The following is a 27,843-nucleotide window of genomic DNA, read 5'->3' as shown; positions in this document are numbered from 1 at the left end:
TGAGAGAGACATGGACAGTGGTCTTCCTTCTAGATGAGCAGATCAGCAAGATCTGGTCTCAGAAGAGCCTTATGTGCTCAGGTGGCCTCAAGAGCCTGTGAGGACCTATTTGACTGTTACAGAGAGCACTCTTGTTCAGGTAGGCCCCTCCAGTCACAGAAGTTTGAGGTTTGGCTCCCTATGTAAAGAAGTCTCATCAAAGGAGCTGTTCTGGCGGGACTCTCAATGACATGTACTTCAGGGAATGCATTTGGATCTTCTTAAATGGATTATGGTGACCACAGATATCAATCTGTTGGACTGGGAGATCCTTTGCAGTAGTAGTCTGGGCAGGTGGTTCAAAATGGAGGAGTCCAGGTCCATCAACTAGATGGAAACAAGAACCATCCATTAAGCGTTGCAACACTTTCTTCTCTAAGGAGAGAAGTTTGAGTGATGTTGAACAATACTACTATTGTGGCATCAGGGCCGCCATCAGAAATTTCTGGGCCCCTTACTGAGCAATCCTATTGGGCTCCCCACGCACCCCTTCCCCCCCCCGACCCCCCCTTCTTCCACGGGCCGAATACACACATACTTTTCTCTGTCGCCGCACTCTTTGACCAAAAGATTTGTAAGCCTGCAACCACGTCAAGGTAGACTCTTTCAGCAGGGCCCTAACCTAACCTAAACTAAACTAATCTATACCTATCTATTCTAAACTAACATATGTCTAATACTGAACTAATAACAAACTAACAAACATCTGCATAATAAATAACTAATAAATAATAGTGCTAGTAGCTATAATTCACTTTTGAATGTAAAATCTCAGTTAAGGATTTCTTTTGACCTTTGTAGGCCAGAAGTAGATCACAATTGCACAATATTTTTTGTAACAAGTATTAAATGTGTTTTTATAAATACTGTAAGCTTAATAAATATATCAGAAAAAACTACACAACTGAGCGCATATCTGAACATACACATCTGTAAGATCCCATCCTCCTCAGCTTGCCTATAGCTGCATCATGCATGTTAAAAATGTACGATATGTTGATATGTGCACCTTCCTTCCTTCCCATCCATCCTCCTCAGCCTGAACTTATACATCCACAGCTGCATGTTAATGATGATGTATATGTTATGATGATAAATAAGTGCATATGAGCACATCATTAACATGCAGCTATGGATGAATATATAATGATGTTATGAATGTGCACCTCTTCCTTCCCATCCTCCTTAGCATGTCACATACAGCATGTTTCATTACACAGACTTTGTGTAATGTAACATGCTGTATGTGACATGCTAAGGAGGATGGGAAGGAAGAGGTGCATACTCATAACATCATTATATATTCATGAATCAATCTGATAATCATCACCACCAGGCTGTGTGTGTTATGGGATTGAGGAAGAAAGGTGCATGGGATGGAGGAAGAAAGGTGCATGTTTAAATTGATCACTGCCTTACTAGTTCTGCAGCTCCTCGTGCTGCTCCTCTCGTCCTGTCCTCCTAGAGATGTGGTGACGTCATCCGGCCGACCTGCTCTTGCAGATTCAGTGGCAGGCAAGTGATGTGTCTCCTGATTGGCTAGGCACCCTAAGCCCAAGCCAATCGGAGTGGAGACAGGGCGGGCCTTGGTGAAGGAGTCAGGAGACGAGAGGCACGCACCTAGTATATCGCCGGCTGCGGCTGCGGGCCAGGTAGATGGATCCACTTTTGTCCGGGGGGGGGAGGGGGGTGCTATCAGGAAATCGGCAGGGGACAAAAAAAAGTATGACAGCAGTGTTTATTGTTGTGCACAGCAGAAGCATAATACAGGAATTTGTGCTATGGTGGCCTAGGACAGTGTTCTTCAACCTTTTTACACCTTTTTGTGGACCGGCAAATTACTAGGACTAAAATTTAAAAACCCCGTTTCCGCCCCCCCTCTCTGCGAGCTCGGTACCCACAAATCATCTGATCCCATCCACACAAGCCTCAGTTATGATTTTATATTGAATGTATTTTATTAAAGTATAAAAAGAAACAATATTCTGTACAATTGTAATTTTATAAATACAAATAATTCAGAGCAAGGATCAACAAAACCCCTGTCTCTCCTCCCCTTCACATATATCCCCTCTACTATCAAGAAAACTGAACAAGCCAAATTATTACAGAATGCTACATAGAAATATCATGCTAACAGAATACTGCAGTCACACATGACAGGAATAGTTTTAGGGGAGTGCAACTAGGGCAACTGCCCCCTGGTCAGAGAGCGCCCTAAGCCAGCTGGAAGCTAAAGAAGCACTGCCTGGGTTTTGCAGTCCCCAGTTATATCTAACACCAGCTCTAGCAGGATATATATTTCAAATCTGATATATTCTAATCACAAAATAGAAATAAAATTATTTTTTTCTACCTTTTGTCATCTCTGGTTTCTGCTTTCAATCTTCTTTTCACTCTCTTCCTTCCAGCGCCTGCCCTCTCTGTCTCTTCAATCCAGCATCTGCCCCTTCCATCCACTGTCTGTCCTCTCCCCCTTCCATATGGTATCTGTCTTCTTTCTATGCCCCTCTCCCCTTTCCATCCAGCTTGTGCCCCCTCTCCTTTTTACATGATTCATTCCAGCTTCACTGCTCTCTTCATTTTTATCTCTCCTACACCAGATCTATCATCGTTGTCCCTCTCTGCTTATTTTTCTGCTGACCCCTTCCTATCATCAATCTCTCTACTTTCTCATGCCTGTGTCTCCCCTTCCCCTCCTCTAATCTCTCTGCCAGCTGTTTCCTTCCTTTTTTCATTCTCCCTTCCCTCCTCCTCCTGTCCAGCAGTAACTTTATTCCCTTCCTCCCCTCCCAGCAGCATCTCTCCTTCTCCCTCTCCAGTAGCAGCTGTCCCTTTTTTTCCCTTGCCCACAAGCTTCCCTCCAGGTCCAGTAGCAGCTGTCCCTTTTTTTCCCTTGCCCAGCAGCTTCCCAGACTCCTTTCCCTCCTCCCAGCAGCATCTCTCCTTCTCCTTCCTTCCAGGTCCAGTAGCAGCTGTCCCTTTTTTCCCTTGCCCAGCAGCTTCCCAGACTCCTTTCCCTCCTCCCCTCCCAGCAGCATCTCTCCTTCTCCTTCCCTCCAGGTCCAGTAGCAGCTGTCCCTTTTTTTCCCTTGCCCAGCAGATTCCCAGATTCCTTTCCCTCCTCCCCTCCCAGCAGCATCTTTCCTTCTCCCTCTCCAGTAGCAGCTGTCCCTGTTTCCCCTTGCCCAGCAGCTTCCCAGACTCCAATAGTGGCTTTCTCCCCTCCCAGCAGCTCTCCTTACTTCCCAGCGCAGCGATTCAGGAAGGCAGTCTCGGGTCCTTTGTTGGGTCACGCCGCCTCTGAGGAAAGAGGAAGTTGCATCATCAGAGGCAGCCGCGACTCAGCAAAAGCCCCGAGACTGCCTTCGTGAATCGCTGCGCTGGGAAGTAAAGGAGAGCTGCAGAGAGGGGAGAAAGCCACTGTCTGAGGCTCCCCAAGATCTCTCCGGCCCAGCGCAGACTTCAGCTGTTGATCTTGCTAGCCCTGCGCGGACCGGCAGGAAATTGAAGGGAGTCAATCTTGCCGGCCCTGCACAAACCAGCAAAAATTTCCCGGCGGTTGAAGAACTGTGGCCTAGGACCCTGGGGGAGCCCGGGCCCCCTGTCAGCTCCGGGCTCCTGAATGCAGGACTGGTAGTACTGCCCTGATGGCGGCCCTGTGTGGCATATATCAATAAGCAAGAAAGGGCCAGAAGTGTGGCCTCTGCAGATGGGAAAAATGCCATCTGGTGGCAATCTCGGCAGTCCAAATAGCTGGTAAAAACAACGTCCAGATGAATTTCTTGAGCCACAGAAATTGTTTGGATTCAGAGGAGTGGGAGCTGAGCGCAGAGGCCTTCCAACTGGTGGTGGATTGCTGGGAACCCCGCTCCCCCTCCACCCCCTACTGCACTTCAATCTGATGACCTCAAGGAAAAATGCAAAATGCACTTGGTTTTACAGCTGATGGAGAGAGGCCGGGTCAGAGGGCATTGAGACTCCGGTAAAGCACTGGCCCTAGACAGGAGACCCTCTTCGTCTTGGCCTCTGATAGGCAAGGTTCAAGGTTATCTATAGGCTAGCCAGGTATCCTTTCCTAGTGGTTCTGGTAGCTCTGGACTGGTCTCGCTATCCATGGTATGCAGATAGTTTCTAATATGTAAAAAAATCTGTGGTCTCAGTATGAATCCCTGTGACATTTTACTATCTGCCTTTCCTTATTAAGAAAATTGACCATTTACTCCTGCTTTCTTTTCTTTTAACCCATTACGATTCCTCAGTTGAGCATTACTTCCTGTTTCATGATTTTAGGGGCCCTTTTATTAAACTCCAGTACAAAACTTAACACATAGTAAATACAAAACCAATGCAGTAAATGAAGGGATGTATCAAGTATTTGCCCAGAATTTACTGCAAGGACAGACACTGTACTGGGACCAAGTTACCTGCAGTAGTAGATAGCATAGGTAACCCGGTGCTCAAAGTTCTTAGAAAAAACAAGGACTTAGCTTCAAATCCCGAGCAGGGTGTACTGAAAGTTTTGCAGTGAGGATCGTTATCACTCAATCATTCCTGCTGTCTCTGCTAGACCTCTTGCCAACGTTAAGCTAGCTGTCGTTTCACCCTCAGGCTGCGTCAGGGCTGTGGACCAGTGTTGCGGCATTGTATTTTTCATGCTCACCACTCTGCGATAAGAAGAACTTCCTTATGTTTGTACGGAATCTATCCCCTTTCAACTTTAGAGAGTGCCCTCTCATTCTCCCTACCTTGGAGAGGGTGAACAATCTGTCTTTATCTGCTAAGTCTATTCCCTTCAGTATTTTGAATGTTTCGATCATGTCCCCTCTCAGTCTCCTCTTTTCAAGGGAGAAGAGTCCCAGTTTCTCCAATCTCTCACTGTATGGCAACTCCTCCAGCTCCTTAACCATTTTAGTCACTCTTCTCTGGACCCTTTCGAGTAGTACCATGTCTTTCTTCATGTATGGTGACCAGTGCTGGGCGCAATACTCCAGGTGAGGGCGCACCATGTCCCGGTACAGCGGCATGATAACCTTCTCAGATCTGTTTGTGATCCCCTTCTTAATCATTCCTAGCATTCTGTTAAACCTTTTCGCCGCATGATCCACTTCAACCTGGACACAGGGGCAAAACATCAAACCAGAATGATGGACACGGCACTGAACTTCTGAAAAGGGAATACGAAGGGATGAAACTCATGGTAGGGAAGAAGATTAAGAAGAGGATAAGCACTGTAAAACTGCAAGAGCAAGCATGGTCCCTTTTTAAGGACACAGTCACCGAGGCGCAAAATCTATATATACCGCGTATCTACAAGGGATCCAAGAGGAAAAATAGCAAGGAACTGGCGGTGGATCACTGTAGCGATGAAGGAAGCGATCAGAGACAAGATGACTTTGTTTAAAGAATGCAAAAGGTCAAAAACAGATGAAAACTGGAAAGCAGGTGTCATAAGGCAGTAAGAAGGGCCATAAGAGACTACGAGAAAAAAATAGCCAAGGAGGCAAAAAACTTCAAGCCATTCTTTCGATATATTAAGGGGAAACGACCCACGAATATACGTTGGGTGACCATGGAATAAAGGGAGTGCTAAAGGAGGACAAAGCCATCGCCGACAAACTGAACGCATTGTTTGCATCTGTATTTACCGAAGAGGATATACACAACATACCGGAAGCCGACAGGCTATATGCAGGAAATGAAGACGGGAAACTGACAGGGTTGACAGTCAGTCTAGAAGAGGTATGCAGGCAGATTGATAGGCTTAAAAACGATAAATCCCCTGGACCGACGGCATCCATCCAAGGGTAATCAAGGAACTGAAAGGGGTTATAACTGAACAGCTCCATTAGCCAATCTGTCGATCAAATCAGGAAGGATTCCAGAAGACTGGAAAGTGGCGAATGTTACGCTGATCTTCAAGAAAGGTTCGAGGGGAGATCCGGGAAACAACAGACCAGTGAGTCTGACCTTGGTACTGGGAAAGATGATAGAGACGCTGATAAAGGACCGCATCATTGATCACCTTAACGGACACAATCTGATGAGGACCAGCCAAGCACGGCTTCAGCAAAGGAAGATCTTGCTTGATGAACTTACTGCACTTCTTCAAAGGAGTAAACAGGCAGATAGACAAGGGTAACCCGGTCAACATTGTATATTTGGATTTTCAGCATACGTTCGACAAGGTCCCGCATGAACGACTACTTTGAAAAATTGTGAGTCATGGAATCGAGGTTGAAATACTCACATAGATTAAAAACTGGTTGGCGGATAGGAAACAGAGAGTGGGGGTAAATGGACAATACTTGGACTGGAAAAGCGTCACGAGTGGAGTGCCGCAGGGTTCGGTGCTTGTGCCCGTGCTCTTCAACATATTTATAAACGACATGGAAATTGGTACAACGAGCGAGGTGATTAAATTTGCAGATGATACAAAGTTTTTCAGAGTAGTGAAGACATAGAAGGATTGCGAAGACCTGCAACGTGACATAAACATGCTCGAGAAATGGGCTGCGACAAGGCAAATAAGGTTTAACATGGATAAGTGTAAGGTGATGCATGTCCGTAACAAAAATCTTATACATGAATACAGGATGTCCGGTGCAGTACTCGTAGAGACCCCCCAGGAAAGAGACTTGGGAGTACTGGTAGACAAGTCAATGAAGCCATCTACACAATGCGCGGCGGCAGCAAAAAGGGTAAACAGAATGCTAAGAATGATTAAGAAGGGGATCACAAATAGATCGGAGAAGGTTATCATGCCACTGTACCAGGCCATGGTATGCCCCCACCTGGAATACTGCATCAAGCACTGGTCGCCGTACATGAAGAAGGACATAGTACTACTCGAAATGGTGCAAAGACGAGCGACTAAAATGGTTAAGGGGCTGGAGGAGTTGTCGTACAGTGAGAGATTAGAGAAAGCAGGCCTCTTCTCCCTTGAAAAGAGGAGACGGAGGGGGACATGATCGAAACATTCAAGATAATGAAGGGAATAGACTTAGTAGATAAAGACAGTTTGTTTACCCTCTCCAAGAGGCACTCTCTAAAGTTAAAAGGGGATAGATTCTGTACAAACGTAAGGAAGTTATTCATCACTCAGAGAGTGGTAGAAATATAGAACGCTCTTCCGGAGGCTGTTATAGGGGAAAACACCCTCCAGGGATTCAAGACAAAGTTAGACAAATTCCTGCTGAACTAGAACGTATGCAGGAGTCTTTGATTACAGCTGCAATTTGCAGTTCAGTATGCTAAATTGGCAAAACTGAAATCAGAAGCCTCTGCAATGATGATTCCACAGGTGATGTTTTATAGATATGTATTAAGAGTTCTCTGCTTTGATATGCTGTCTTAGGGCCTCTTCTCTCAAACTGCACTAGCAGTTTGTAGCGCGGTGAGCCATGCTGAATGGCCCACGCTGCTCCCAACGCTCACAGAGTTCTTATGAGCATTGGGAGCAGCGCGGGTCATTCAGCACAGCTCTCTGCACTAAAAACTGCTAGCACAGTTTGATAGAAAAGGCATTTAATGTCAGGTGTAGCTCAACATTTTGGAAATAATGGCAGAAGTATTTCAGTGCTCTTACAATCTACTGATCTTGGTTTTTGCAGTTCCAACTTATTTCTTCCTGGAAAACTACGCTTTGTCTTTAATATTGTGGAGTTTCCATCTTGTCCAGGACGACCTGTTTCACGGAAAGGAGTCTGCACAGGCTGGCTGGCTGAATTAGTTACACCAATGCTTCACCAATATCACAATACTCCACAAAATGGTAGTCCAGGAAAAAACAAGCTCTTGGTTTCCAAGGTACCGTATAGTAATAACCAAGAACCTATCTACTTGCATAACTAACTTGTAGAAGAATTAACTTCAGATGATAAACTCAAATGTCATTTTAGCTATGTGGTTGGATTTAGTGATTGTCATGCCTCCTTCAAAATATTACATTCACTAGTTTGACCCTGACATACTGGACAAAGCTATGCTATTTTATTTCAATAAATTTGAAAGGCCTGTCAGTGTTTTGGAATGGGTGAGATTTTGGTTTCTTAAGAACCAACACAGTTAAAACTCTTTTTAAGTTCAAATCTTTTTATTGAAGATTAACAGAAGGAGAAAAACATTTAGAAACATTTGGTTATGTCCTCTTTAGAAGAGCCTGATTCTGATTGGAATAGTTTAGAATAAAAGTTTTCGAACTCCGAACTGATTCTAGCAGGTTCAGTTAGGGGTTGATTATGAGTATTAATGAGAGAAGAGATATGATGCTTTTTTTTCCCCCCTTTTAAGTATTGAGCTAAAGATCGTCCCATTTTATTACTTCCAATATAATGTCCAGATTTTAAAATAAAGACATCTCTGTTAGCTAATGCAGATGCAAGAGCATTATATTCTTATTTTTTCTTAAGAAGTTGTTTATGGAGTGTTTTATAAGTGGGATTGGAAAAATATTGAGTTTCAAGTTTTGAAATATCAATTTTGAGAACTTTAAGTTGTTTATTCAATTGTCTATGTTGCCAAGCCATCAAACTTATTACTTCTCCTCTCAAAGTGGCTTTGTAGGATTCCCAAACTGTGGCCGGTGATAAAGAGAGCTGAGTTCATAAGGAAAAATTATTCCGTGAAGAAACATAATTTTTTATTGGTGGACTCATTAGTTAGAAGATAATTGTTGAGCCTCCTAGTATGTTTTATTTGAGGGATAGTAGAGATTGTAAGAAATAGTGAGATTGGTGCATGGTCTGAAATGAGAATGGGATGGTTAATGGCATGGTGAATTGCAGGGGATAAGTATGAAGAAATTAAAAAATAATCCAATCTGGCATAGGTTTTGGGTGGAGCAGAGTAGTGGGTATATTCTCGGTCTGTGGGTTTTATGGTTCTCCAGGGATCAATGAGATTGTAATTTACCATGAGATTTTTGATTTCTTCTAAGGTCCTAGATTTAGCTGGGTGTCACTTGGATGTTCTATCTAAGATAAGATCCAGAGGTTGATTGTGGACACCTCCTATTATAAGTGGAATATTTGGATAGTTTAGCAAGGTATTCTGTAGGAAGCGATAAAATTCAGGGTTATCAGAAATAGGAGCATAAACATTAAATAATATAAATGGTTGTTTATAAAGAGTAATGTGTAATAAATACCACCTCCCTCTAAATCAGTTTCTCGAACTAGCAGGTTAACTGGGAGAGATGATTTAATATATATGGAAACACCATTCTTTTTTTTCTGTGCTGGAGAGAAATATGGAGTAGCATAACTTTTAATTAATGTTTTTGCACTATCAGCATGTGAAAGATGTGTCTCCTGGAACATAATAATATCAGGATTGAGAGAACATAAATTATTAGTCACCTTTTTACATCTGATACAGTGGTTGAGACCATTGACATTAAAGGAGAGTATACGCAGATTAGTCATAAGGAATAACAAACAATACAATTGCAGTATATGTGATAATAATGAATTGTTCAATACTGAAACTAGCATAAAATACCTGATATGGAGACTTTTGAAATTGATAGATAAACCAAAATGTCATCTCTATTAAAGGCAAACAGCGCAAGAGATAGGACATTTAACTCAAGGGAACAAGACTGAGTGGGTTTGAAGCTTTCTTAGGCCGACCATCACACCTGTCGGTGCCTCCCGAGAAAGGCGGGGATATGTCAGAGAAAGACTAGACTGAAAGCACTACACAGCAGTGGATAAAAGTTTAATATTGAAAACATCCGGTCAGGATTATTGCGTGTTGATGGAATCAATATACTGCTGGAGTTCCGCCGGATCCAAATATGTGGTAGTTTTATTGTTATGTGTAATCAGCATTTTGGCCGGATATAAAAGGCCAAATCTGACTCCAATATCCTTCAAATCTTGCCTCTGTTATAGAAATAATTTTCTGCTGGCTGCCGTCGATTTTGCCGGGTCAGGAACTAGAAGGATTTTCCTACCTTGATAAAGGATCTGTTTTTTTCCCTTTCCCGCAGTAAGGATGTGTAATGCTTGCTGGTATCTCAGGACTTTGGCTACTATAGGTTGAGGTGATTTCTGAGTTGGATTCAGTTTCGATGGGACTCGATGCGCTCTCTCCAGTTCCAGCGGTGTATCAAACTTAATGCCCAGTAATGCAGGGAGAAGATCCGTTAAGAAAGTTAGTGTGTTGGATCCCTCAGCAGTTTCTGGAATACCGAGTATTCTAATATTGTTCCGTTGACTTCTATTGGCAAGGTCTTCCAGATCAGATTTTAGTGCAGCTATATCACTTTCATGTTTAGGGATGAAGGAGACATTTTGAGCATTTGCAGCTTTAAAACTTTCAAGTTCGTCGAGTCTATGTCTAGCGTCCGTGAATTGTTAGTTCAGGGCTTCGATCTCGATACGAATCAACTGTGACTTTTATTTGTTTAGTCATGATGTTTTTAAAGGCACCATCTCTGCGATTAGAAGTTTAAACTGGGAATCAACAGTTTTTGGCGGTTGTTTTTCTGGTGATGATACCTTGTGCTTAGGCCACTTCCACTGTGGATTGTAGTAATTGATTGTTCTCCCTTGCAGCTCTTTGAAAGTGACATATCTGGTTAGTAATGCTTCTCAAGATATGTGAGCGATGATTTTATAGCTGTGTAGAGGCGTTGTAATATAACTTTAATCCTCAGTCAGCACGTCTGGTCGCCATGATCGTCAAGCCACGCCCCCTACAGTTAAAACTCTTATTAGAAAATAGAAGTACAGAAATTAATATATCACTGGGCTTTGCAGGTAATGCTTTTATAAAGTAGGCTATTTTGGAATATGGATTTCAAGTTTCAAAGACAACTTTGATAGACGGGTGTATCTTCTCTTTAGATTGTCAGTATTATATACATAAAAGATGCATAATCCTAGACCAGTGATGGCTAACCTTTTTGAGCCCGAGTGCCCAAACTGCCGCACAAAACCAAAGAATTTCCTCAAAGTGCCAGCACGTCAACTAAACCTTAATAACAAGATTTTAGTATCTAAAAATTCTTTATAAAGTTGCCTGAACTATGTAACATCATTTTTAAAGGTTGGAATCTTTGTATTGTCAGAGAATCAATTTGATTCACAATCCTTTGGTTTTCATTTCAATTTATTGGCAATTTATAATGTTTTAATGATTTCATTCAATTTAATGAATTTAGGAAGAATTTGATTCAGTTACACAATATATTTTAAATGTATTATTCACATAACATGTCAAATGTATTCTGAGTAAAAAAAAAGATAAACTTCTTAAAACTGTTAACTGTGTCAAGACTCGGTGTGTATTCCCAAAGAGTCTAAACATGTTTTTTTGTAAAATTTACAATCAAATTAGAAAATAGTTAAATCATTACATTTCTAATAATATGATGTAAAGAAAACAAAAGAGCTTTCAATTAAACCAACTGTTTTAATTGGAAATTCCAGATTGGAATACAACAGGGCCATGTAAAGTCCCTTTTTTAAATAACATCTTTAAATAATATTTAAATAACTTAGAAAGTGTCTTAACTGCAAACTGAAAACACTGCTTCATGTAAACATATGCATTGGGCATGCTCTGAAAAAAATTAATGTGATTTTTGTTGTTGCATGCATGCTGATAACTTGTCAATCCTTGGCTCATAGTGCGTTAATTTCAGAGCAACACATGCAGCACTCATGTCATCCGTTAATCTGTTTCTAGCATCAGATTTTATATGATTCAAAGCCGAAAACAGCTGCTCACAAGCATAGGATGACACAAACAAAGTAAAAAGAGCAATCCCAGGTGCTTTCATGGACTTAAAATTGTCTGGCAGAAAATTCCACGCTTTTAGGATTTCATTTTCAGAACTGCTAGCAGTGATTTCATTTGTCACCCTTTCACACTCAATACGTTCAAGAGCCGCACGCAGGTCATTGAATTTACTTTTCCAGATAGAGCTTTCTTGAAATTCCAGTAGCTCCATTTCCAAATTTTGAATATCCAACCACTGTAAGCAGGAAAGATCAAGATCTTCAAATGTGGACTTTTCTGGGGAAGTTATAAATGAAAGGGTTGTCTCCATCTTACGGAACAGAGAAAATCTTTTACTAAAATTCTCCTTTGCTTCGGCTACAATGGTGGAATATGCTTTGTGGATTTCCTGGTGTTTTTTATGACTGTCCACAAATGTTGTAGAATTATCCAAATGTATTTTTAGGTTGGGAAAATATTTTAGCTGTCCACTCTCAAGGTCTTTTTCAAAAACATGCAATTTTCTCTCAAAAGCTTTGATGTCACTAAACTTGCTTTCTGCTGTTTTTCCCATGCCTTGTAATTTTTTGTTTAGTACAGTTAGTAAAATCTGTAAAGAACATGAGTTTGTGTGGTTTTGCAGCATTTACAGACTTGGAGCAATGGTATGATTGTTTCACTTTTGACCATTTGCCATTTAAAGACTACTTGCTACCCAAAGACTTCTAAGACTCCTGATGCAGGCCGGATGGCCGAAACGTGATCATGTCGAGTCATTGAGTTGCTTTGGATGTACGATTTTGTTTTGGATTAATAAAGACCATTGGATTTATCAGATGAGTTGAAAGACACTGTTTTTGTGCACCATCTTGATTGGACATTTCCACTTTGCCCTTGCTTCTACAGCAGGGGTGCCCACACTTTTTGGGCTTGCGAGCTACTTTTAAAATGACCAAGTCAAAATGATCTACCAACAATAAAATTTAAAAAAAAACCCACAAAGCACACTGTATGCAGAGAAAATGTTAATTATCATTTATATTCCGTGGGTTTTCAAAGAGGTCAAGTCAGACGATTCTATGCAATGTCACTTCAGGAACAACTATACAAAAATAGACAAATATACCCCCTCCCTTTTTACTAAATCGCAATAGCAGTTTTTAGAGCAGGGAGATGCACTGAATGCCCTGTGCTGCTCTCGATGCTCATAGGCTCCCTGCGCTAAAAACCGCTATTGCAGATATAAATTCTCTAAACAGACACATTTTGATCACTAAACTGAAAATAAAATCATTTTTCCTATCTTTTTGTCTGGTGATTTCATGAGTCTCTGTTTGCACTTCCTTCTTCTGACTATAAATCCAATATTTTTTTCTTTCTGCCCCTCCCCTTTTCTTTCTGTCTCTTTTTTTCTCTCTCCCCCCCGCCCCCCAAGCCATCGCGCCAATTTCTCCACTTCCCCGATTCTTTCCCTACCCCCTAAGCCGCCATGCCGATTTCTCCCTGCTTCCATGAGCCAGGCCAGGAATGTACAAGCGCCGGACTCACAAGACTTCACCTCTGATGTCAATTCTAACGACGGAGAGGAAGTTCCAAGCCAGCCAGGCAGCGAGTGGCTGTCCCAGAACTTCCTCTCTGATGTCAGAATTGACGTCGGAAGTGAAGTCTTGTGAGTCCGGCGCTTCTACGCGCCTGGCCTGGCTCAGGGAGGCAGGAAGAAAAAGATTGCCAAGGCAACGCGATCGACTCACATTGCCTTTGCGATCTACTGGTTGATCGCACTCGACCATTTGGGCACCCCTGCTGTTATGGTATCCTGTCCTGACCTGAGGAAAGGGGTTTAGTCCCCAAAAAACTGCCTTATTTCTATTTCCTATTTATAAACTTTAATCAATAGATACAATACTACTTGATTCTACGTAAAGCAACAAAACAATTTTTTCTACCTTTTGTCGTTTTTGCTTTAATCATCTTGTCTTCACTCTTCTTTCTAGCCAGCATCTGTCCGCTCTGTCTTCCATACAGCATCAGCCCCTTCCATCCACTGTCTGCCCTCTCCCCGTTCCATATGGCATCTTCCCTCTTTTTATGCTCCTTCAATAAACTGTCTATCCTGTGCCCCTTCTCTTCTCCTTTGTACATGATTGATTTCAGCTCTGCCATTTTTCTCTCTCTGTCACCATCCCGTCCCCTATGCTCTGGCATCTCTCTCTTCTCCTTTCTTTCCTTCGCACCCCATAGTCTGGTATCTTCCCTTTCCTGATTCTCTAGCATCTCACTCCTTTCCTTTTCTTCCATCTCTCCCTCCCCCTCCATGCTCTGTCTTCTCCTCCTTCCTTTCCCCCTTCCTTTTCCCTTGGTCTGGCATACTTTCCTCCTCCCCTCCATGCCCTGGCATCTCTTCCTCCCTCCCTTCCCTCCAATCCCTGGCATCTCATTCCATTCCCTCCCTCATCTTCTTTCTCCCTCCAGTTGGGTGCAGCGAGTCTCTCCCCCTCTGCTCCCTTTCCTCCTTCTGTCACCCATGACCTGGCGTCATGAACTTCTTCAGGCAGCAGCATTCACAATTTGCTGTTGTTGCCAGCTTCGGGCCTTCTTCTCTGTCGGGTCCTGCCTTCATGGAAACAGAAGTAGGCAGGACCCGGCGGAGAGGAAGGCCTGAAGCTGACAACAGCAGTGAATTGTAAATGCTGATGCTAGCCAAAGAAGTTCATGACGCCAGGTCGAACACCCTGCTACTCTCCCCCCCCCACGACCCTCCTAACTCTCCCTCCCTCCCATCACAAGACTCTAAACAGCACTGCTCTACTCTAAGCAGGCTGCTTCAGGACTTTCTCCTGCCGTGATTCCCTCTGGCACGTCACTGATGAGGGCAGGAGGGAGAGATAGGAGGGTCGGATCGGGTTGGGGTTTGCCCGGGATGATGATGAGGCTGCTGCTGCTGCAAGCGAATCCAGCAAGGCCCCAAAGCACAGCACTGGCAGGCCCCCCTGACTATTTCGGGCCCTAGGCCTGTGCCTACAGGGCCTATCCTTTAATCTGGCCCTGCTTCCCCCCCCCCCATATGCCCTGACATCTCTCTCTTCCACTCCGTGGTATGGTATCTCCTTTCCCTCCGTCCCATGGTCTTTGCATCTCTTTCCTCCTTTTCCTGATCTTCCTTCTCCCTCCTTCCCTCTCTCTCCCCAATTGGGTATAGCAGTATTTCTCTTCCCCCTCCCCCCACTGAGTACAGCAGTATCATCAGCATTTCTCTTCCCCCCCCCCAATTGGGTACAGCAGAAGCAGCATTTCTCTTCCCTCTCCCCCCTAATTGGGTGCAGCAGCATTACTCCTCCCATTCCACCCACCCCCCCCGTCTCACACACCCGGCAGATTCGCTACAGACAAAGGCAAGTTGCAAGTTTCCCTTGGTCGCTGACCTATCTCCCAAAGGGCAGCGACAGAGGGAAGTTTACAACTTGCTGCTCTTGCTTACTTCGGGCCTTTCTCGTTGCCGGGTCCTGCCTTCACGGAAACAGAAAGTAGGCAGGACCTGGCAGCGAGAAAGGCCCGAAGTAAGCAAGAGCAAGTAAGCTTCCCTCCGTGGCTGGCCTATCTCCCGCATGCTCCGGGGCTCTAATGGTCTGTGCCGGCTTCTCTTCTCTACCCCCCCCCCCCCCCCGACGTAACTTCCGGTTTCGGAGGGAAGCTGGGTTCGAGTCGCTTGCTGGGGTTTTTTTTTGTTTAAAGTCTGGCGGGTTTTTCGGCGGCTCTTCAGGCTGCGCATTAAGCAGTGGCGGCAGCAGGATTCGGCAGATGACAGCCGGGCGGGCATCTAAATTTGCTGGGCGTTGCTGTGCTGCACACGGGGCGGGGCGCACCGCCCCCCTCCCTTGGTAGCCGCGAGGCTACTCCTCCTTACCTACCCTGCCTGCAATACAGAGCCGAACGGAAGTCTTCCCGACGTCAGCCCTGACGTCGGGAAGACTTCCGTTCGGCTCTGTGCTGCAAGCAGAGCAGGTAGGGAGAAAATCCGCGCGACTTAGTACATCCAGCCCCGTTCCCGTGCAGCTCTCTATTGCGGACCTTCCCGCGTGCCAGCTGTAAGGCCTTCGCGTGCCACAGCTGGCACGCGTGCCATAGGTTCGCCATCGCTGTCCTAGACCATGAGGTCCATAAATAAAATAGATTTTTTTAGTATTGATAATGAATATTAATAAGGCATATTTGTATGTTTTTATAGCTTGATTAGTGAAAAAAACAAATGTGATTGCAACCTTCTTAAAAAGGTCCACTGACTTCCGGTACAACATATAATAATTTATAAAATTGCCCTCCTAATTTTTAAAACTCTTAGAACCAAGGAACAAGCTTTTATAGATAAACTTCTAATCCCGTATGAATCTACCAGATCTCTTAGATCCTTTAGCCAAAATCTGCTTTGGGTCCTCTCTTTAAAAATTATAAATACCCGGACTACAATATTTTCAGTAACAGCACCTTCAATACGGAGCGTAGCTAGTTTTAAGAACGGTTTGGACAAGTTCTTAGAGGAAAAGTTCATAGTCTGTTATTGAGAAAGACATGGGGGAAGCATGGAATATTGCTACTCCTTGGGTTTTGGCCAGGTACTAGTGACCTGGATTGGCCACCATGAGAATGGACTACTGGGCTTGATGGACCATTGGTTTGACCCAGTAAGGCTATTCTTATCTTCTTATGCCTTACCAAAACAACTTGCTTAGCATTGATATTCCTCAAGCTGCCAAAAAAATTTATTTTTTATTTTATAACTTTCCTTTTGTCACACCGGGGATTCTCAGAATACTACCCGATCAAGTACATCGATAAGATCACTTAGATCAGTGTGGCAGCACTCCTCACAAGTTCTCCTTTTCTTTGGTGTAAATTCTAATGTTCTCTTTCATTTATACCGGCAGTATTTTTATATATTTCATTATTTCATTCGTATAAATATCATGTATTCTTATAACAAAGACTTAACTTAGTCAAAAGCATTGCTGCACTAGTTCCCCTCCGAAGCGTTTCATACTTCGTCAGGGTCGGGGTACTGGAAGTGCTGCAAGAAAATCCTACAGTTAGAAAATCCTACAGTTAGAGGCTTTAGTTAGCTTAACTAAAGCCTCACATATCTTAAAAATACTATAGCTGCTTACCAGAATTCATTAGCAACTCGCTTATTCCTTTAAATCTTGTCTCCACAAATTTCAATATAGCTGCAGCGTTTTTTTACAGCACTAATAAAGACAACCCCCTCCATGATGTCATCCCGCCCAATCGCCAGTCAGAACCCAGGTAAATGCTATCCAAAGACTACCCTCAAAATCCGCCTATTCAGCTTGCACCATCCAATCATTGATTTCATTTAACCCGTATGGAGTCGTGGTATTTAATTCAAACATCTAGCGTAATTCCTTGAGGTTTAAAGTACACTCTATGCCTTACCAACACATCTTCGGGTAGAACAAAATTTAGATAAATTCAAGGGATCTCTATAGTGCTTCCTATTTACAGACGCTTTTGACTAATATATTTCTCATTTATTAAAGAATAAATAAATAAAAACAAATTTCTTTGCTACACCTCCCCATTGTTGCATCCATTTTTGTTCTCTTTCCTGTTTTATATTGTAGTTCCTCCCCTTTTCCTTCCCGTTTCTCTGCTTCTTATTATGTATTGTCCTTGTTTTCATTTTGTGAATTTTAATATGTCTATTCCCTAAATGTTATTATTGTAAAACGCGTGGAGGGGCATAAAAAAATAAAAAAACATCTAAGTCCCCTTTTGGCCTAAGGCTCTAAACGCTGAAAGTAGCAGCAGGGAAATTGTCCATTCTCAAAAAAAGGTCCAAAATGAGTTTTTTTAAAAAAAAAGAATGGCCTACCTCTACGTTCAGCTGTTTAAATGCCTCCTCATAACTATCGTGGCATGAGAGAAGGCTCATCTCTCTGCCATGATTGCCCCCCCTCACGAACTGCTGCGACCCACAGCAGGAGAGATGCCCAATCTCTTCTGCCGCGGTTCATGGCAGTTTGGGGGAGTGGGGCAATCGTGATCCACCCCCGAACCCTGACACAATACCGGCAGGAGGAAACCAAACCCTAGAGAATGACACAGGGAAAAAATCTGTCCCCGTCACCGCCCCGGCTCCGGCCCACAATCCTCTGCACCACCCCGTCACCGCCATTCCCTTCACCGCCCCGTCACCTTCACCGCCATCCCTTTCACCGCCCCGTCACCGCCACTGCCATCCCATTCACCGCCCCGTCACCATCTCCGCAGCATCCATATAAGCCTTAGTACTGTAATATTTAGCTTATTCCTTTCTTATAAATCAAAGTTCCTGCTGCTGAACTAGAGAAAGAGATGTTCAGCTGGCAGGGCTTTGTTTATAAATTTTTATCAACACAACTAATATACTACTTTATCCTAAAGCAAAAAATAAATAAATAAATATAATTTTTTTTTCTACCTTTGTTGTCTGGTTTCTGCTTTCCACATCTTCTCATTCAATTCCTTCCATCCACTGTGTGTCTTCTCTCTGCGTCTTCCATTTGCTGTTACTGTGCCTCTCCCTTCATCCCCCCCCCAATTGGTCTAGCACCCATCTTCTTCCCTCCGCTCCCCCATAGTCTGGCATCTGCCTTCTTCCCTTCCAGCATCTTCTCCCCACTCTGTCTTCCACATTTCCCTTCAGGGTCTGTTCCTCTCCACCCTCCTTCAATGTCTGTTCTATTCCTTTCCACCACCATCCTTCCCTCCCTCCTTCACCATTTGTTCTTTTCTACCACCCTTCAGCTCCTCTCACGCGACCTATCTATCTACCTTCCTCCCTTTTATTTTCGTGGCACGTTACAATGTAATTTGTGCAAGCCACTGGAGCCTGTGAGCTCGGTCCCTGTCCCATCCCCACAAACCATCTCACTTCTGTGCTCCTATTTTCCCCATTTCCCCCATTGCCCCCCCTGTGTCCATATACCATCCCCATGGCATGTCCCCTTTATGTCTCTGTCCCTATGCCCCATGCACATAATTTCCACTCTTTCTGTTACCTTCCTGTGTCCAGATTTCCCCTCTCTTCCTCTTCCATACCAGTGTGTCTCTTCTTTTCAACCCCATCTAGCTTTTTTCCCTCTTTCTTCCCCCCCTCCCTGCTTCCAGCAACTGGCTCACTTGCTTGTCCTCCCCTTTATTTCCTGCTGTGGGTTTTTCTTTCCGTCTTCATCCCTTTGGCCCAGAATCCTTTTCCCTTTCACTCCCTCCTTCCAGTGTGAGCCGGGAACACGCGCGATCGCGCGGTCCCTGCAGCCCCCACCCGCCTGCCCGATCGATCGTAGTCAGCTCCCTCCCTTCACCTCACCTTAGTTTGCAGGCTTTCTTTTTCGGCGACCTGCATGCTTTCAAAGAGCCGCGCACGTGCGGCTGCTCAGTGTTCAATCTTCTGCTCTGCTGCAACTTCCTGTTTTCGGTTGCGTCAGAGCAGAAGATTAAACACTGAGCAGCTGCGCGTGTGCGGCTCTTTGATAGTGTGTGGGTCGCCGAAAAAGAAAGCCTGCAAACTAAGGTGAGGTGAAGGGAGGGAGCTGGCTAAGATCGATCGGGCAGGCAGGGGCTGCGGGGACCGCGCGATCCTTGATGTCTCACTGCGGAGACAAGACCATTCACCGCTCCACAGGGCGGTGAATGGCCTTGTCCCCGTCCCCGCAGCGACTGCTATTTTTCTTTCCCCGTTTCGGCGGTTTACCCGCGGCTAAACACGGCTAGCCGTGGGTAACCGCCACCATGTCATTCTCTACCCAACCCCTCCTGCTGAGGCATGAGCCCCGCGACCCTCCCTACCAGACACAATACCGGCAGGAGGGAGCCCAACCACTCCTGCTGAGGCGCGAGCCCCACCACCTCCCCACCCCCCTAAAATACAGGCAGGAGGGATCCCAGGTGCTCCTGCCAAAGATGCACTCCCCTGACTGCCCCCTGAACCCCCAATCACCCCAGAACCCTTTGACCAACCCCCCCCCACCCCCGACACCCACCTTCACTCACAGTAAGTTGGCTGGACAGACAGGTCCCAAGCCCATCCACCTGGCAGGCCCGCCATCCTCCGAATGGCGGGCCTTAAGGTCTGATTGGGCCAGGCACCTAAGGCCCCGCCCACAAGAGGGGCCTTAGGTGCCTGGGCCAACCGGAATTATCCCAGTTTCCTTAGGCCCCTCCTGTGGGTGGGGCCTTAGGCACATGGGGGCCACAGCCTCCAGAAGAGTGTTCCAGTTTTCCACCACTCTCTTCCTTACGTTTATACGAAATCTATCCCCTTTTAGCTTTAGAGAGTGCCTTCTCGTTCTCCCTACCTTGGAGAGGGTGAACAACCTATCTTTATCTACTAAGTCTATTCCCTTCATTATCTTGAATGTTTCGATTATGTCTTTTCAAGGGAGAAGAGGCCCAGTTTCAAATTTTTTCTTCTTTGTTATAATTTTTATGGCAGTGTTTTGTATTAATTGTAAACATCGGATGTCTTTTTGACAGACTCCTTTAAGTGAGGAATTGCAGTAGTCGAGTTTGGAAATTATGAGGGAATGAATTAAAATGTTAAAAGCCTGAGAATCAAGAATGTTAGCTAAGGATTTGATCATTCTGAGTTTCCAAAAACAATTCTTGACAACTGCGCTAATCTGAAAACGATAGGATAGTTTGTTGTCGATCATTACACCGAGGATTTTGATCAGGTTAACGAAGTTTATTGGCGTGCTGTTGATAGTTATCGGGGATGTTAGGGGAATGTTTTCTTTCCAAGGAAAAAAGAGACAATTAGTTTTAGAGATATTTATCGAGAGCATGTTATCACAAAGCCATTGGCTGATCTTATCGAGTTTTAAGTTTACAAGATTGATGTCATTAGGATTGGAAGCGTCAATGGGATGGATAATCTGAATATCATCCGAGTAAGCATAAGCGGTAAGACCAATGGATTGGCATAAAGTGAGCAGAGGAGCCAGATAGATATTGAAAAGTAGAGAGGAGATTATTGATCCTTGAGAAACACCGAAATTATTTTTAAATACAGTAGATGATGCATTGTTAAAGGATACTACGGAAGTATGATTTGAGAAATAAGAAGAGAACCAGTCAAGAATTTGTTCAGAGATTCCAACGGTAGCAAGTCTTTGAAGAAGTAATGAATGGGCTATTGTATCAAAGGCGGCTGAAACATCTAAAGAGACAAGGATGACTGATTTGTGTTGGTCCAGATAATTTTGTATGAAAGTGGTGAGACCTAATAAAGCATGAGACCTTATTTGGAGACCGTATCTGGCGAAAGACGTAAGAAGACTTGAGGCGGTCCATAGGAGGGCGACGAAAATGATAGGAGGCTTGCGCCAGAAGACGTATGAGGAGAGACTGGAAACCCTGAATATGTATACCCTAGAGGAAAGGAGAGGCAGGGGAGATATGATTCAGACGTTCAAATACTTGAAGGGTATTAACGTAGAACAAAATCTTTTCCAGAGAAAGAAAAATGGTAAAACCAGAGGACATAATTTGAGGTTGAGGGGTGGTAGATTCAGGGGCAATGTTAGGAAATTCTACTTTACGGAGAGGGTAGTGGATGCCTGGAATGCGCTCCCGAGAGAGGTGGTGGAGAGGTAAAACTGTGACTGAGTTCAAAGAAGCGTGGGATGAACACAGAAGATTTAGAATCAGAAAATAATATTAAATATTGAACTAGGCCAGTTACTGACAGTTGCACGGTCTGTGTCTGTGTATGGCCGTTTGGTGGAGGATGGGCTGGGGAGGGCTTCAATGGCTGGGAGGGTGTAGATGGGCTGGAGTAAGCCTTAACAGAGATTTCGGCAGTTGGAACCCAAGCACAGTACCGGGTAAAGCTTTGGATTCTTGCCCAGAAATAGCTAAGAAGAAAAAATTTAAAAAAAAAAAAAAATTTAAATTGAATCAGGTTGGGCAGACTGGATGGACCATTCGGGTCTTTATCTGCCGTCATCTACTATGTTACTATGTTCCGTTGAATGATTTTTGTGAAAACCGGTTTGGTCAAAGAAATCAGATATCTGGTTGAAAACTATTTTCTCAGTTAATTTTGAAAGAAATGGAAGATTTGAGATAGGTCTATAGTTGGCGCAGTCTGAGGTGCTATCTTTACTGTTTTTGATTGTAGGATAAATTAAAGAATGTTTCCAGGCTGATGATATTGTTGCTGTGGTAAGGCTTTTGGTAATTAATTTAAGTATAAATGGGCCAAAGATAGAAAAATGGTGTTTTAGGATGAATTGTGGAATGGAATCAGAGTTTGAACCTTTGGAATTAAAGGATTGCATAATGCGCTGAATGTCGTTTAGTGAAGGAAGGTTGAAACAGCTACCAATTCTCTTTGACTGGTGCATTCTACTGAGAATATAATAATCAAAAACTCTGAAGATCCAAAACATTATGTGATTTATGCCATTTACGTTCCAACACATGTAATTGACGTTTAAACGAAAGGCAATCATCAGAAATCCAAGGTTTTCTCTGAACATTTAATTGAAATTTCTTAGTAGGTACATTCTCAGCTATGGCAATATCCAGAGAAGAATTCCATAACTGTGCTTGTAATGACAGTGGAAGTGTTAAAAATGTGCTTAAACATATCACTCTTTAATATATAAGATAGCGTTTAAGTGCTATAATGTGTAACTCCAGAGGGCATATACGTGGGCAGAGCATGGATGGACCATTGGTGTGTCTCCATGTAATGCATATAACTTATACAATACTACTATTACCGCTATTTATCATTTTTATAGCACTGCACATTTAACAATCAGTAGACAATCCATGCTCAGAAAAGCTTACAATCTAATTTGGACAGACAGGACATCTCAGGGTTGGGAAGTTTCTGACAGGAGGAATGATACAATAGGTATCAGACAGTAAGTGAGATTTAAGAGTTGAAAACAGCTTCAATACAATCAGACATCTCACTTTGTGCATGTTGGCATGCCCATTTGCACTTGCCATTGACATGGCATAAATGGTCATGCTTAAACTGAGACATACCTATGCTGATCTACACTAGTATTTTATAATGGCATCTTGGCACACAGATGCAGCTATAGAATTGATGCCCAACACATAGCATCAATGTGCCTAAATGGAGGTACATATTTATAGAATTACCTCCTATATGCACAAAAACAGGATTGCTGCAAAGTCCATGAATAAAAAATACCTTCAGACATTGTCCCAAAGTAGATACCAGGGGGTACTGAATAGTTCTCAGCCCAGTCAAGAAGAGAAGGACATGGAGCCATGAAACTTACAAGTTATTCCACATATTCATCCCTAAGTTATTTATTGAATTTCAAATATCTTCCAAGCATAAAAATCTTGTACAGATAGTGTGATTAACACATAAAAAGAATAATAGGAATCACAATTAAGCTTATAAAAAAAACAGAGCAAAAGAATAATCTTTAAATATTACATCCATTCATCTCATTCAAGTCCTCAAAACTGATCCAAGAATTATTGAGTGATATTTAACAAAGATTATATTAATAAAGAAAAATGACTGTTCTTTGCTAGATGAGGAGCAAATGTTTCTAATCTTGAATGGTTGTTGTTATTCCTCCATTTTCCAATCGCTTTTGAGATAAAATTTCGTCAGCTGACTCGGATCGAAAAAAACATATTTTAAAGTATGGTACCTAACAATGCATTTGCATAGGTAGCGGAGAAATAAAACTCCTCCAATCTGTATCACCCCAGGTTTTAACAAAAGAAACTGGCGTTGTTGTTTTTTTAGTTTCCTTTGAAACATCTGGAAAGATTTGAATATGCAAACCAAGAAAGCCCTTCATTCTATTTTTAAGAAACAACTTCAATATCCAGTCTTTGTCCGGGAATAATGCCACTGTAGTTAAGAGAGTAGCTGGTTTAGCTACCTCATGATCCGAAGTTTCTAACATTGCAGAAATATCTAAAGGAGCCTCTTGTTCGTCTTCTTGTTCTTCACTATAGTGTTCAGCCATTATTGGCAAATAGTATGCCCTTGTAAGAGGAGGCAAAGAAGCCTCTGAAATATTAAGGATTTCGAGAAAATACCATTTTACCATACCTCTGGAGGAACAGAGAGGATCTTGGGAAAGTTTATCAGTCTTAAATCTTTGTCGGTTTTTTGACTATCTGTTTTATAGAGAGCAAATTCATTTTTTAATACATTAATCTCTTCCCTCTGTATCTTCATTTCAATTTCTAAACTTTTTATCTGTGGACTAAAGAAATTCCCTAGATTCACAACTAGGTCCCATAGGGCATCCAACGTTACCTCCAGGGGTTTAGCTGAGTTAAATGAGGAAGCAGACATTGTTATTGAAGAAACAGCTGCTGATTTTACCTTGCAAACGGCCTTCTCTTCCATCGCTTGTGATGTTCCAGCCACAGGTTCATCACCAGGGGTTAATTCACTCCGGTAATCTCCAACTGTGAGTTCACCGACATACCAGGAGCACTTCCACATTGAGAGTGCTCTCTTCTCGCGGTGAACTTGCCTTCTGCGGCATTGGCTGCGTGGGAGGTACTCTGGCATCAGGGCTCAGGGTCACGTCGAGCCCAGGGATAGACGCCGCGTCTCCAACGGGTGAGTCCCTGACAGTGCAGGCTTCTGCTGAAATCTTCTGAGGAACTCATCAATTGTAGCAAGAGGGGCTTCTAAATGTCGGGAGGCTCCATCGATCCTTTTCCCCTATCTCTTCGGCATCCGCAAAAGAGTTTCCAATCAAAGGTAAAGGAAAAGCTGAGAGATCATCAGAGACGTCTGCTAGCGGTCAGGCAGTAGCAGCCATCTTGGATTATTTGTCACCCTTTCAAACTCTTTTTAAGGTTTGGAAACAGAAAATAGTCAGATGGAGCAAGATCTGGTGAGTAAGGTGGATAGTCTATGCACTGAAACCCCAACTGCATCAAAACATCCATTGTTTTGCCAGCCTTGTGAGAAGGTGCATTATCTTGCAAAAAGAGAACTCCTTTCCGCAACTTCCCTCTCCTTTTTTTCTTTCAATGCCTCCCTTAATCAGCACAGCAAATTACATTAGAATTCTGCATTAACTGTTTGGCCTCTTGAAAGATAGTCATTACAACACCTTCCTGATCTCAAAACACTGTGGCCATGGCCTTTCCTGCATAACCTTTCCTGGAGAACCTCAGTGCTGTCATTGCATAGACTGTTGCTTTTTCTCAGGATCATAGTGTATAACCATGTTTCATCAACAGTAACTAGTCATTCCAAAATGTTGGCACCAGCTCGCTGAAAATGCTTCAGAATCAACTTTGAAATGTCAGCATTCAAACATTTGGGTACCCACTTGGCTCTCAGCTTTTGTATATCCAGCTGCTCGTGGATTATACACCCAACACGTTCCCTGGATATCTGTAGTGTCTCTGCAATTGTTTTAGCCAATATTCCCCATTCTGCCCAAATCAGGTCATGAACATGGTCAACAATTTCAGAAGTTGACACCATTTGAGCCCTCTCAGACCTTGCTGCAATCTCAAAATCTCCTTGCTGAAAGTTTGCATACCACTTCTCCACTGTGGAGTATGATGTGAATTTATCACTCAAAGTTTGCATCATACATTCATGGATTTCCTTTGGAGTTTTCTTCTGCAGGAATAGGAACTTCATGATGGTTCAGAGTTCCACACTTGAAAATTCCACACTTTTCATTTACATGGTTCAATAAATGATCTGAAACACTGTCAAAACCTAGCATTACGATTCTGCAAATTGGCAGTTTACAAAAGAAAATAACTTTTCATCTACAGTGGCAGAATAACGTTCAGACTTTAGGAAGTTGGTTGGTGAGAACTTTTCAGCACCCCTTCGTATTTATCATAATGTTATTTCACATCTAAGAATGATTTATGTTCTAGAATAATCTGTAATAGGGTAGGTGGGATTTTGATAGTAAATAATGATATATTACTGCAATCATTTTATAAGATGGAATTATGCTTTATTTTCTTTCTCATAATGACTCTTTTCTCTCCCAGGATGTGAACTTTATTGGAAATGTTTTTTACATTTTTTTTCTTAATTATGTGTTTTGTATTGTCCTATTTCATTAAAACACTGTTAAATAATATAATTCAATATAATTTTTTTTTTAAAAAAGAGCTTATATCCTGTTGAAAAGAAAAAATAGCTACTAGAACTGGCCACATCTGGTACCTTGGTTGCAAATTAGGTGGAAAGTACAGGTAGGCAAAAAGTGACTTAGCTTGAATAAAAATACCATTGTAAGATTAATGGCAGATTCCTTGAAACTATTTATGGCTTTTATGTAAATTAGAAGTAAATAATAAGCATAGCCAAGAACCCTTTAATTATATAAATGGTGCACCCAGTTACACAATTGTATGCATATAGAATAGTATCATTTGAACATAAGAATAGTCTTACTTGGTCAGACCAGTAGCCCATTCTCATGGTGGGCAATCCAGGTCACTAGTACTTGGCCAAAACCCAAGGAGTAACAATATTCCATGCAAGCAGTGGCTTCCCCCATGTCTTTCTCAATAAAAAACTATGGACTTTTCCTTCAGGAAATTGTCCAAACCTTTCTTAAACCAGCTACGCTATCTGCCCTTACCACATCCTCTGCAATGTGTTCCAGAGCTTAACTGTTCTCTGAGTGAAAAAAAATTCCTCCTATTGGTTTTAAAAGTATTTCCCTGTAACTTCATCGAGTGTCCCCTAGTCTTTGTAATTTTTGATGGAGTGAAAAATCGATCCACTCAGGATTTTGTAGACTTCAATATCTCCCCTCAGCCGTCTCTTTTCCAAGCTGAAGAGCCCTAACTGTTTTAGTCTTTTCTGTGTAACTTCATTACTTAATTGACCATTGATTGGTGCTTAATTTATGATAACTATCAACAGTTGGCCTTAACTAGCACTAATTGCCACTAATGTACATAAATTATGACCCCATTCTATAAAGTGTGCATGTCAATTGTCTAACATGTAACTGCACAGAGGATGTTCATATGGGAGGGGCATGGACAAATCATGCACATTCTATTTTAGCCCACATTTTATAGAATTTGCACTGTCTGCCGCATTGAGGTATACATTTACACCTGCCATAGATATGACATAAATGTTTATGCCTAAATATTGGTGTGTAAATTGCTGACTTAAATATTCTATAATGGCAATTACACACTTAATTGCAGTTAGAGAATTCATGCTTAGATCACAAAATTTAAACACCTAACTTTGGCAACCTATCTAGAATGAATTCCTATATGGACATAATGCCATTTTTACCCAACAAATGATATTTTCAAAATTTTTGCAGATAAACTCAGAAAAGTTTAATTACCAGTACATGCTGTCTGAGAGAGAAATTTACAGCATCTGGAATAAAGAGCATTCTATAAGTCATTCTGTAACAACATCTGCTAGTCAATATAGAGTGCATTTACTAGCCTCAAAAGGGAGCCATAGTCTATACCTCTCAACCATGGACCATAGCTGTAAAAGATAGCTATGGGGAGAAAACCAGAAAATCAAAAATCTAGTTCTAAATAAAGGATAATATTGTCTGAAAAGCTGTAGAAGCCAGAAAGTCAAGTACTGAACAGCAGAGAAGGTGCTAGAAATAATAAGTTAGGCCTCACATTATATCATTTCTTCCAGGTTTCAGTCTTTGCCCGGCCATCCAATTTTTTTCATCTACCAGCTGACCCATTTGTTCCTATTGTGATGGTGGGTCCAGGAACAGGAGTTGCACCCTTTGTTGGCTTTCTGCAGCATAGGTATGAATCCTGTACGGTATGTGTGGTGTGATAAGGTTGCTATGTTTTTTTATTAGGAAAATAGCATGGAAATTCCTTTATTTCCCATCAGTAAGGTGAGAAACAATGCACTTCGTAGTTCCTAGCATCATCATCTTTATGAAATGAGCATTTATATGATGGCCTGCCTTTCAGGCTGAATTTAAATAAACATTATTTTTTATTGCATTACTATTGTGCATTACTACTTTTAAAAATTGTGAGCCATGGAATCGA

General features: G+C 42.6%; 1 protein-coding gene across 4 annotated transcripts in view; it reads left to right on the top strand.

Annotated features, from left to right (window-relative positions):
* MTRR (5-methyltetrahydrofolate-homocysteine methyltransferase reductase) overlaps positions 1–27,843 on the top strand; it is a 221,547-nt gene that overhangs the window by 138,393 nt on the left and 55,311 nt on the right. For all 4 annotated transcript variants that reach the window (XM_033929722.1, XM_033929724.1, XM_033929721.1 and 1 more), the window contains 2 exons: positions 7,653–7,848; positions 27,470–27,588. In XM_033929722.1, coding sequence (XP_033785613.1) covers positions 7,653–7,848; positions 27,470–27,588 — 315 coding nt within the window. The remainder of the gene's footprint in view (positions 1–7,652; positions 7,849–27,469; positions 27,589–27,843) is intronic.

Source organism: Geotrypetes seraphini, chromosome 2 (assembly GCF_902459505.1).
Source record: "Geotrypetes seraphini chromosome 2, aGeoSer1.1, whole genome shotgun sequence".
In the NCBI taxonomy this organism is placed as follows: domain Eukaryota; kingdom Metazoa; phylum Chordata; class Amphibia; order Gymnophiona; family Dermophiidae; genus Geotrypetes; species Geotrypetes seraphini.
This window is presented reverse-complemented; position numbering and strand designations above follow the sequence as displayed.